The sequence below is a fragment of the Psammomys obesus genome, unplaced genomic scaffold (assembly GCF_907164565.1).
Source record: "Psammomys obesus unplaced genomic scaffold, mPsaObe1.curated_primary_1811, whole genome shotgun sequence".
Classification (NCBI taxonomy): Eukaryota; Metazoa; Chordata; class Mammalia; order Rodentia; family Muridae; genus Psammomys; species Psammomys obesus.
In genome coordinates this window covers 25,769,200-25,781,685 of record NW_026596134.1, presented here as the reverse complement: position 1 = coordinate 25,781,685, position 12,486 = coordinate 25,769,200, and the positions used below count along the sequence as shown (strand labels likewise).

General features: G+C 42.3%; 1 protein-coding gene across 1 annotated transcript in view; it reads left to right on the top strand.

The window, feature by feature from the left end:
• Positions 1 to 12,468, top strand: part of Dnal1 (dynein axonemal light chain 1) — a 27,616-nt gene extending 15,148 nt beyond the window's left edge. Inside the window, exons 6-8 of the mRNA XM_055592941.1 lie at positions 3,250 to 3,376; positions 4,606 to 4,746; positions 7,314 to 12,468. Of these exons, the coding sequence (XP_055448916.1) occupies positions 3,250 to 3,376; positions 4,606 to 4,746; positions 7,314 to 7,354 (309 nt within the window). The 3' untranslated portion in view covers positions 7,355 to 12,468. The remainder of the gene's footprint in view (positions 1 to 3,249; positions 3,377 to 4,605; positions 4,747 to 7,313) is intronic.
• Positions 12,469 to 12,486: the final 18 nt, after the last annotated feature.

The window sequence follows — 12,486 nt, the reverse complement described above, 5'->3', positions numbered from 1 at the left end:
TGTGTGTGTGTGTGTGTGTGTGTGTGTGTGTGTGTGTGTGTGTGTGTACACACCCTGGCATGCCTATGGAGGTCAGAGGAAAATGTGTGAGACTCAGTTCTCCTCTCCATCATGTGAGAACTGGGGATTAAACTCCGCTCATCAGGCGTGAGTCATCTCACTGACCTACATTTATTTGTTTGTTTGTGTGAGTTCCTTTCATAAATTCCCACTGCTTATCTGCTGCCTTCTTTTTTCTTTAGCTTTATATTATAGTCCTCCCTCTTTTGCAAAATGTCTATGACTTTTCTTGAGTATTTACTCTGGAGAAATTTGATAATCACTTTTTTAAATTCTTGAATATAAATTCCTTTTGAAAATCTTAATAGAACTGTATTAAATGTATAAACTTACTTGAAAAAGATTAATGTTTTAATAACAATACATTTTTCTTACAGGAAGATTTACTCATTTCGTTGTTGTTCTTTCACAAAATTATATAAGTTTTAATTCCTTTGAGGCAGTGATTCTCAACCTGTGGATTGCAACACCTTCAGGGGTTGAATGACCCTTTCACAAGGTTCACCTAAGACCATAGGAAAACACAGCTATTTATGCTACGATTTATAGTAGCAGCAAAATTGAAGTTATGAAGTAACAATGAAAATAATTTTATGGTTGAGGTCACCACAATATGAGGAACTGTATTATAGGGTTGCAGCAATAGGATAGTTGAGAACCACTACCATAAGGCCTTCTGCATTTCTTGAGCAAAAATGTATTCTTGGAATTTATAGTTCTTATTGCTTCGATGAATGAGGCAGCTTTTCTTCAGCAAGTAATGGCCTATGAGATTGGAAGCTGTTGCTTTAGCTGGTTTGCAGCTTAGTGGTGGAGTACCTGCCTTGCATGTGTAAGGCCAGCTTAAGCCCAGAGCTTCCAGAGGGGGAAATGCATTGATTTTATGTGGTTGGGTAATCAGTTACCAACAATCCTTAAACAAGCCTTAAGAATTTATAAATCATACATGCTAAAGTCTTATAAGCAATGTTACATTATCTGAATTCTTTTCTTAAGATTTATTTATTTATTATGTATACAGTGTTCTGTCTGCCTGCATACCTGCATACCAGAACTCATTATAGATGGCTATGAGCCACATGTGGTCGCTGGGAATTGAACTCAGGACCTCTGGAAAAACAGCCAGTGCTCTTAACCTCTGAGCCATCTCTCCAGCTCTATCTGAATTCTTTATAGAAATCAAACAGTAATGATCTGTCACTATATGATCCAAAATGATCTTAAGAGCCTCCAATAAAAACTTCCCACTTTAACATACCAGTCCCAGGGAAGAGCCCTAACTGTTGTATTTCATTATTCACAGTGTGGTTCGTATTGAACCTAGAGCACGATGCTTGTTAGGCCCAAGCTCCATGAGCTCAGCTGAGGCCCAGATCTTTTCAGTTGTTTTTTTTTTTTTTAATTTTATTTATTCTTTATACATCATTCTGTCTGTGTACCAGATCTCACTATAGATGGTTGTGAGCCACCATGTGGTTGCTGGGAATTGAACTCAAGACCTTTGGAAGAACAGCCAGTATTCTTAACCTCTGAGCCATCTCTCCAGCCCCCATCTTTTCAGTTTTTAACAAGTGTTTTTTCTGCTACCTCATCACAATTCATGTGATATGAGAAAGACAGGGATTTAAGGCAATGAAATTGTATATAATGAAATTTAAATTATCTGAAGACTAATTCTTTTGCTATAAAGTTATATGTGATACTGTAATTAGATCCTTTGGGAGAAGATACCAGGATATTCATTTAGAGAACTTAGTTAAATCACACTTTTTAATATAGGAGTGTCAAGATAGACTATAAAATTTTTTCTTTACTTTCTACTTGGAAAGTTAAAACTAAGAAGAAGTATGGAGTTGAGATGGCAGAATTAACTCAGGCTACCCTGTTTTCAACTTTGCTCTTTTGTTTTACCACTGTGGAAAATGCACTAAGGAGCTTATTCTATCTGCGGACTTTTAGCAGACAATTACCCAGAGTTAGGCCTGAGCCCAGCAGTCATCGCCATGTGGGTGTGTGTAAGTGGTAAGGGTGGGAGAGGCCCAAGTGGAGACAGCGTGCGTCCTGCCCAGTGCTTTGTTTTACAGGAAAAGATCATTGCATTTGTCTAATAGGTACTGAAAATATTTGTGCAGATGGTGATGGTCTAAAATTTAAGAGGCAGTATGATACAGCTTTTATGCTATAATACAAAGTGTTTAAAACTGAATTTTATCTATCAAAATGATGAGGTCTAAAGAGATTGGTAGTGTTTGCTCCACAAGCATAAGGTGGTTGTGTTTGACCCTCAGAACCCACTTAAAAGTATGTGATTGTAATCCCAGAGCTGGGGAAGTAGAAATGGGGCCCCTGAGCCTTGCTGCCCAGCCAAGTTGGTGATCCCCATGCCAGTGAGAGGCCCTGTCTCAAAGAACATGGTGGGCAGCTCCTAAAGAATGAAACACATAACACAGTGATAATGTGGCTTGAGGGACGGGTAGTGAGGCTGATAGATAAGGTAGGATAAATTTAGCAAAGTGGTCACGGCGTCTTCTGGATATATGGGCCCTTAGAGTATAAAATTCTCTCAATGGTTTTTTGTTTGTTTGTTTGTTTTTATGAGGGGTGGGGGTGGTCTTTTTGTTATTTGGTCTTTTTTTTTTTTTTTTTTTTTTTTTTCCCCAGAACTGAGGACCAAACGCAGGGCCTTGCACTTGCTGGGCAAGTGCTCTACCACTGAGCTAAATCCTCAACCCCCCTCTCAATGTTTTAATAATTATTTTTTCTCTAATAAATGTTGGGGAAAACGTGAATATTAGAGCAAGTTCTGGGACTTAACATAAATGAAATCTTAGAGCCCTATACAATATAAATAACTGGTTTATAGAAAATAAAATTGGTTTATCTACTTTTAAGTTTTCTCACAGTCAAATAATATAACCTATTAGAAAGTAATTTTTTAAAATGATGGTGCCATTACTTCTCGTGTGATTTCAGTAGCTATTGCTGAATGTTTGTGAAGTAATTGTAGAACACAGTTGAGACCCACTTAGTGGGGAAGGGAATGTTCTGTGTCTTCATCAGATACGACTTCCACCACGAAGTGTTAGCTCTTCAGCGGGTGGACATGGAAGTCTCAGGTCTCTTTAAAAGGAAGAAGACAGGCACAAAGGGTTAAAAATAAGAGTGTAGATTCCATGCTTTCTTTTCCAGGAAGCAGTAGGAGACACGTTAGAAGAACTGTGGATTTCCTACAATTTTATTGAGAAGTTAAAAGGGATCCACGTGATGAAGAAACTGAAGATTCTCTACATGTCTAATAACCTGGTCAAGGACTGGGGTAAGCCGAGATCACCTCTTGCTAGTTCCCTCCTCCTGTTCATGGAAAACAGCCAACAGGAGCCGGGCATGCAGTGATGCTCACCTGTAATCCCCACATGCAGGCCGAGGCGGGATGGAGTTTGAGGAAGTGAAACCACCTCACAGCACTGATAAAAAGAGAAACCATCCAATCAGGGAAAAGTATACCAAAAATAGGAACCTTTATTTTTAAACACAGAGAAAATGAGCTTCAGGAGTAACTATAGAAATCCCAACATTTCAAGTACAAGAAGTGTATACTTAACTACTTACTTAGGCTTGCCCCATAAACATGGGGATCTGCGTTCAGATGCCCAGGACCCCTACAAAAGCTGGAATAGACAATGGGCATCTGCAATCCAAGTGCTGTGCGGAGGTGGAGACAAGGGTCCGAGGGCTTAATGAACAGCCAGTCAAGCCGAACCAGTGAGCCAGGTCCATGGAGAGGTCCTGTCTCGAAAAGTTAAGTGAAGAAGATTCAAGGAACGCATCTGATGTCACTTCTGGTCTCCACATACAAACACGCACACACACATACATGCACACACTCACATACACATTGACTTATAGCGAGTATGGTTGTGTAGGTCCTGGGCTTGTTGATCATGAAAAAAATGTATCTACTAAAAACTAAAGAAATTCATTTAATGTAATAAACCTGGCATACTGATTTGATGCCTACATTGCATTGCTTCTTTTTTGGTATGTTATCTTTTTCAGCATATTCTAACATCCTGCTGCATACACCATGAACAATGCCGAACATTGTTCCAACACCACATAGTTCACAGCTGAGAGGGCACGTGTTTAGTAAGCCAGTATTTCTAAAACTGTTGTAAGCTCTGTGGTAAGGATTCAAATGAGTCACTGGGAATTCAGAGGTGAGGGGAGGTGCAAAGATAAAGGCGGCTTAGCTTAGCCTGCCCTGGCGCAGCAGCTCAGAGATTGATTTGCTGTTCTCTGCAGCATCAACCCTTCTGTTTATCCCATCATTAGGGCAGCGTTGAAAGTTCAAGAGACAGGTCTCCCCCCATCCCATAATATCCTCAGATAATGGCTTTCTATTGTAAAGTGTCCTTTGATCTTTAAAATCCTGACTACTACCCTGCACAGTCACAAGTAGACCTACTGATTAGATTCTGTGTCCAGAACCATGAGAGGGCAGAAGCTCCGCAGCTTCTGACGTGGAAAGTATTCTCTGTACTGCAGCTGAGTTTGTGAAGCTGGCGGAGCTGCCGTGCCTGGAAGACCTGGTGTTTGTGGGCAATCCCCTGGAGGAGAAGCAAGCTGCCGAGGGCAACTGGATCGAAGAAGCAGCCAAGCGCGTACCCAAACTGAAAAAGCTGGATGGTGAGCGGCCCTGGGACTGGGAAATAGTTTTTGTTTATTAGGTTTTTGTTGTTGTTTGTCTTTTGAGACAGTGTCTTACTATATAGCCCAGGCAGGCCTAGAACCCCCTGTGTAGTCCAGGCTGGCCCTTAACTCACAAGTTCTGGGATTAAATCTACCACACCCAGCCATAGTAAGACACTCTTACTATCTCTCTGGGATGATGCCATCACTATAGAGTAATTTATTAGGAAACCTGTAAAGGCCAGTGATCCCCAGCAAGTGTGACAGATGTATCTGTTGCCTTCATTCCCAAGACCCTGTAGGTCTTTCCACACCGGTGCTGTGGAAATAGGCTTTTTGTTTGTTTGGGTTTTGTTTTTGAATGAGGTCTATGGTGATCATAGAAGTCTCTCTTGAAACAAATCACTGGCATTCCTTTCCTGCCCTGTCCCAGGGCCCCCAGCTCCCTCTCCTGCAGTCCTTGGGAAGGACCGTTCTAGTCTGAGCGGAATCATCACCCCCTTCTTCACATTATTCTCAGTCTAAGTTCTTCAGAGACAGAACCAAGTATGTCTGTGCTCTGCCTTTGCTTTCTGTTTTGTCCCTAAAATAATTATGCGCACAGCCCAAGTCCCTGGACAGAAGAAAGGAAAATGCCCAGCGCTGGTGACCGTGGGGACAGTGACTATCATGCTGTGTAAAGGCATATTTCCCACATTACCTTCATCCCCACACTCAGGCTGAGTCATCCAAAGTAAAGGACCGAGTCACTCTTTCCACAGCACAGGTGTGCAGCATGGCTGTGGCAGGAGCAGTCAGTCCTCAGGAATGGGGACAATACATACATCCGCTGTAGTCGTTGGGGACCACTGACTTTAGTTGCAGCATGTATAATCGTCACCATTGTCAGGAAAATGAACGTGGGCTGGGGTGATGGCTCAGTTGCTCAGACATTTGCTTTATGCCTTATAAGCATAAAGCAAGTACAGTCTTTACATAAGAACTTGAGTTTGACCTCCAAACCCATGTAAAACAACCAGGTGTTGTAGTGCAAGCTTGTGGTCCCAGCCCTGGGGAGGAGAGGACAGCTGGATCCTCGGGCTTGCTGGAAGCACCTATCATAATCAAGGAGCTCCAGGCTAAGCAGGGACTGACTAACCCCCCTCCCCCAACACACATACAAGGTGGAGGTGCTAAAAGAGGTGGCTTGGGAGTTAAGAACACTTGCTGTGTGATCATGAGAGCTGGATTCAGATCCCAGCACCCACGTAACAAGCCAGGCATCCCACAAACACTTGTGACTCTAGCTTGGAGGATCTGATACAGTCTCTGGTCTCCAGGGACATTATCCTCATGTGCGAAATTCCACAGAGTCCACATTAGGGGTTTCTGTTTCACTCTTGTTTGTCGATTGGCTTTTAGATAGGCTCTTGCCATGAAAACAATAAGGCGTGTAAATAAATAAAATCTGTTCCGCACCTGAGGAGCCAAGGCTGAGGTTCTCCAGCATCCACATATAGACACGTGTGTGCCCCTGCACACACACACGAACACACACACACACACACACGAACACACACACATACATACACACACACAAACATCCAAAACGATGATGAACACAGTAAATTAAGTTTTCTTGTACTCTTTACAGCCTCTCATTCCTTCTTTCCACCACCCAGCCTCTCATCTGTCTCTAGATCAGTCTGCTCCAGAGCTCTAAATGAGCCTTGCTAAATATTTCCCTTTAGCTCCATCCCTAGGCCTAAAATGACATGACACAGCAATAGTCATGAGGCAGATAAGTTTCCAAGAGACTAGTAATGTACTGGTTCCCAGGCTATCCAGGAGTGCACAGTTAGTTTTGTGACTCTTTAAGTGGTTTAGACTACATTTGCATAAATGAATATTTAACATTAAAAAAAGAGGACTAAGAGTATAGTTCAGCGGTAGAGTATGTACTTACCATATGTAAGGCCCTGGGCTCAGTCCCCAGCACCAAATAAAGAAGGGGGTGGTGGGTGGATGAAAAGGAAATACAAGGTACATTAGAGTCTTGAATTTCAGCTATTCTATATTCACCTTTGTTTGACCTCTAGAGACTGAGCTTATTTGTTTTCACTTCTTTTAGAGGTGCATAGAGGAAGTGAAATCCTTCCCTTAAGAATGAAACAAGCAGGCCTGGCACAGTGGGGCACCCCTGGAATCCCAGAGATCAGGGAGGCAGAGGTGGGTCTCAGAGTTTGAGGCCAGCCTGGTCTACAGAGCAAGTCCAAGATAGCCAACACTACATAGAGAAACCCTGTCTCAAAAAAACAAACAAAACAAAACAAAAAAACCCCAAAAGAATGAAACAAGCTAGACATGGTGGTGCACACCTTTAATTCCAGCACTCAGGAGGCTAAGGAGGGTGGGTCTCTGGTGTTAGGACCAGCCTGGTCTATATAGAGAGTTCCAGGACAGCCTGGGCTATATAGAGAGACCTTGTTAAAAAAAAAAAAAAAAAAAAAAAAAAAAAAAAAAAAAAAAAAAAAAAAGAGAGCGAGAGAGAGAGAGACCAGAAATAATTTTCTTTTTCATTTTAGGTACTCCAGTAATTAAGCAGGATGAGGAAGATGAAGGCTAAGGCTGTACTTTCCACTTTGTGTTAATTTATTTAATGTTATGAGAACAATAGATAAGTTTTGTATAATTGTCTATTTTAAAGATTTTGTGGGGGCAGAGTTCTTATCATAAAACACATCTCTCACTTCCATCCTTTAAAAAAACCTTTTAGTGTTTCTCCCTCAAACTATTAGCACCAATGTTAGTCCAGTCCCATCTTTGGAAACCACAAATGTCCAGGGTTTGTCCATTTACATATGTCAGCTGTCTCCTAAAATTCATAGACTGGTCATTTGTAAGAGCAAAGGGACCTGTTATCTGTACTGTTGTTTAGTATTTTTTTAGGCCAGGCATTTTAAAGATAGGCTTTCAAATCTGTACGAGGTTCATGTCCTTATAACTCGGAAGCACAAATGCATCACCCCATTGGTTCAGAAGGCAGCATGGTGATGGGAAACCTTCCTATTAGAACACAGCTTACCTGGACCCAAGGGCCCAACACTGGTGAGAAAAGGAAGAATGACTGTCTTGGGGTCTTCTTAGCTCATGTTATATTTACTTCTTTTTCCAAAAACGTCTGCACTGTCAACTGGAATTTGGGACCTAACGGATGGCCACTTAAGTCACCATGCACGACCAGACACCCTGTTGTCCCCATCAATGGCTAATTCAGCTGGCATGGCCAGCTTTATAGTAATGTGATTACATTAACTTTTGTGGACCTTGCGTTATGCAGAGTTTTAAAAATAACTTCTCATATATTTAAAGCGGTAGTCAGTGGTTCTAAGTATCTATCATTTAGCTTGTAAAAACTTTTTTTGAATGATTTAGCCCGCTGCCCTTTGTTTCATGGTTATAAGGGTACAAACTTAAAGACTGAATTTGGTACCTCTAAATAAATGAAACAGTATTTAAAATTATATTTTTGAGACGATCTAAAATAGCTTTTAAAGTGTATCATGTAAGTGGTACGGAGGGAAGAGAGAGATGTTTCGGGATGGATCCTAGGCAAATGGCAGTATATTGCAGAGTGTCTCCCGTGGAACACTGTAGGTGTCTTAAGATCTGCAAAGCAATAGTGTGGAAATTAGAATGTATCATATAAGAAAAATAGAAAATGTAAAAGGTCATCAGTGCCAGATGAAGTCATTGACTGACTGTGGAGAAGTCAGGAACCCCTGCCAAATTGTGCCTAAAGTCTCAGCCAGAGGCTGCGACTCTTGGTTCAGCCCCATGGATTCTACCTGGGAGTAATCGCAGTGAAAGGGGCAGAATCTTTTTTTAAACGATTCCATAAGTAGTCTTGGTATGAAAAACTTACAGCTGTCATGCCACTAAGAATGGCTTGGTTTCTGTAAGAGTCACACTGATCAGAAGGGACAACTGCTTTGACAATCATCTCTAAATCCAAGCAAAAATGCCTAGTCTTGGGCTGGAGAGATGGCTCAGAGGCCTGTGCTTGTTGCTCAGGACCTGAGTTTGCTTCCCAGCACCCACGTGTAGGCTCACAGTCTCCCAGACTTCCAGGGTAGTAACCGATGCCCTTTCTGGTGTCCCTGGACGTTACGCAGATATACATGGAGGCAAAACACCAGACACATAATAAATTTTTAAAAAGAATACCCAGCGTAATACCTTATGAACGCCCTTTTAGCTTTTCTGACAAGAAGACACTTCCCCCTGACTGGCTTAACATTCAGAACCATTGGCATTTCCCCTGTGAGCCGCAGTGGTGGGCCTCATTCTCCTGGGTGGTGCAGAAGGCTGCAAGTGGATGGAACACTGTTGTTCCTTGAGTTTCCAGGAGGCAAGCCCTGTTACTACGTGTGGCTAGACTTCCTGAAAGGTGCCCTGGGAGTGAGGATGGGAAGTGGATGACTTCATACTGCATCTGTGAAATGACTTAGAGTATGTGTTTTTGTTTTTTTCCAAATTCTGTAATTGGAAAATACCCCTCCATCATTTCTTAATGTCTTCTAATCACTGGTGGTTCTCAGAGATATGTACGGTGCTTTTCTGTATCCATTTGACACAAAAACCATTTTCAGCTCCTCTCCACAAATATTGGAATGTCTTTGATGCATCTCTGTTCCTGGAATTAAAGCCAAAATGCATTCAGTTTGAAAGTGGAATGGAAGGCCAGCCTAGTCTATAGAGCAAGTTTCGGAACAGCCAAGGCACAGAGAAACCCTGTCTTGAAAACAAAGAACAAACAGAAAAAAAAAGAAGAAAGAGAAAGAAAGAAAGAAAGAAAGAAAGAAAGAAAGAAAGAAAGAAAGAAAGAAAGAAAGAAAGAAAGAAAGAAAGAAAAAGAAAGAAACAGAAAAGTGGAAGCTGGATATATGAAAGAGTTGAGGATATGAGGCTATCCCCCAGATCATTCTGTAAGTCACCTTTTACTCCTAAACTGTAGTTGAGATGAGATGGGACTTATGCCAATCAGACTGGAGATGGATTGGACCAACTTGTACTAAATGCTGTCTGTGTTCATTTGAACTTCTGCCCTTAGAGATAATGCTAGAGTGCTGGAACAGCCCGGTATTTTATTGTTTTCACCGTCGATATGATGGTATATTAGAATTCCACTTTCTGTGTTTCCTAATTCTTAGCTAATGGCCATATTATCTAGCCAGGCCTTGGAAGGCCTTTCTTCTCCTTTCTTACTGCAACGGAGGTCCTCGGGGTCCACTGTTTACATTCTGGTCTCTGTAACTCACTATGGTGGGGCTGTGCACTGTAGGCTGCTTAGCCGCACCCCTGTCTTTTACTCCCTATATGCCAATAGCTCCTCCTCTCCAGTTTTGGCAACAAAAGATGGCTGCAAACATTGCCCACTGTGCTCCGGAACAAAGGGAGATAGCCAGGTTCTCCCCTAGATAAGAACCAGTGTTTCTTGTTCCAGCATTCCTCTCTAGGCCTCGGTCACTTTTGCTCTGTAGTCAGGTGCTGCTGGAATTACTGTGAGAGAAAGTGACATGTTTATCATCATGGCTGGAGCTGATCAGTAGTGTTGCCCTTTTGCCCAATGCTCGACTTCATGTTTTGCCCTCTTAGAAACTCGGGCCTGGAAGCTGCATCTTCTGTGTGCAGGATCGTAGCTCCAGTTACTCTCCCTGCTCGTCTTAGGACAACGGTTGATCATTTCATCTCTCAGTCATCTAAAACTGTATGATAGATTCTGTTCTGCCTCTAAAGCTTAATATTTGGAATATGCTTGAGAAGATGTGTCATCATGCATAGATTTTTTTTTTTTTTTTTTGCAGATGTTGTCAGTCATTAAGTCTAGGCAGCACTATGCTCAGTTGCTCACGCGTGAACATTAGCTGGTCACACCAGAATCCAGTGTGACTGGGATTCTGTGATTAGAGGGGTGCTATGCCTAACTGGTCAGGAACGTGGGTGCTTCCTGCAGCTGCCCTACAGCTCTGGCTCTGGCATGGAAACTTGTTGTTGAGTAGGTGTTTCTTCAAATGCCTTTGCCAGGCATCTGAACGCAGAGTAAGGAGTAGTGAGAAATTAATCTGTCATTGGCTCAGAGTTGGTGAAATGGAAAATAGAGCTGGGCTCAGTGGCACACGCCTGTGATCCCAACATTCAGGGAGGCAAAGGCAGAGGCAGATGGATCTCTGTGAGTTCAAGGCCAGCCTGGTCTACACAAAGAAACCCTGTCTCAGAAAACAAACAACAGGCCAGCCCAGAGAGTTTGGATTTAATCATTTACTTTGGAAACTGGGTGGGGGAAGAGAGGGAAGTGAGGAGTTACTGTCTGACTGAGGTAGTAGCCTACAGTTCACAGAGACTGTGAACACTCAAGCCTGGGTAAAGGAACACTCAAGCCTGGGTAAAGGGAGAAAGCAAACTGCAAGCTGTCCTTTGCCACAGTCAGCCTTAGACACGCATGTGGGCTGGTAATTCGTCCACAAGCAATGAAGCCAGACTCAGTGCAGCAGAGCGTTGGAGCTGGTTCTCACAGCTGACTGACCGTGTTCCTGGATCTTAACCTAGTGTGGCATCCCCGCTCCATACAAGTGTAGGCTAAGTGAAATTTAAAACTCAGAGAGCTACATTAAGAATCACTTTTAGAATTCCATGTTTGTGTATCTGCCCCTGCCTTTTATTCATCGTTAACTGCATGAAAGGAAACAGAAAAGCAGAACTAGACTTCTAGCCTGATAGAAAGTGGTTCAGTTAACACGTGGAGAAAGTATAATCAGAGTCTCAATAATTTCCCATATTGGGCAGATTAGAGAGGACCCAGACAACCAAATTATGAGCTAACAAATTTAACAAGAAGGTGGAGAGAGTAAACTATTTTTTTTAGAAGATTTGCACTTTAAAATTATGAGTGTGGTGGTAGAAAATACTTCCAAAGGGGAGGTGGGGAGCTATGGAGCCTGCACACAGGTGTCCCAGACTCAGGCTTCAACACTTGCTCACTCTAGCCACAGTTGCTCTCTTCATGGTCAGTTAGGATTTCCTGCCTTTCTTTCCTATTTGGGTAGTTATATTCAAGTTCATCCTATTCGGAATAGAAACTTTGGGTATTTTCTTTCCTCTATCTAGACTGTCTTTCTTTCCTTATTTTTTTCAATGTTTATTTTTTGGTTTTTCACGGCAGAGTTTCCCAGGCTGTCCTGGAACTCACTCTGTAGACCAGGCTGGCCTTGAATTCAGAGATCCACCCTCCTCTGCCTCCTGAGTGCTGGAGTTAAAGGCCTGTGCCGCCACCACCTGGCCCATATCTAGATTTTAAAAATTCAATTTAGTGTTGGCTGCATAACAGGGGGAGAGGGGATCTGGGCATCTCCGTCCCTGGGAGTCCCTGCCTGTGACGCTGTTGCACTCCTGACACAGCCGATGAAGAGCAGAAGTCCACACACAGTCCAGCGGCTTCTCCCAGCTTGTCCTTCGTGGCCAGGAGCGTCATTCTCAGAGCGTTGGCTTCTAGAACCATGTTCATTCTGAAGAACATTTTAACATCTGTTAATGCTTTGGTAATAATCTTTTATACACAGGACTTTTGTAGCATGACTTTATGACTAAACTTATTGTTCGTTAAATTATTTAGTAATATTGACTTCCTGAATGTTATTTTGTGGAACTTGTTTTAAAATAGTAATAAATCATGTTATTTTATAGAAAAAAAAAGTCCAT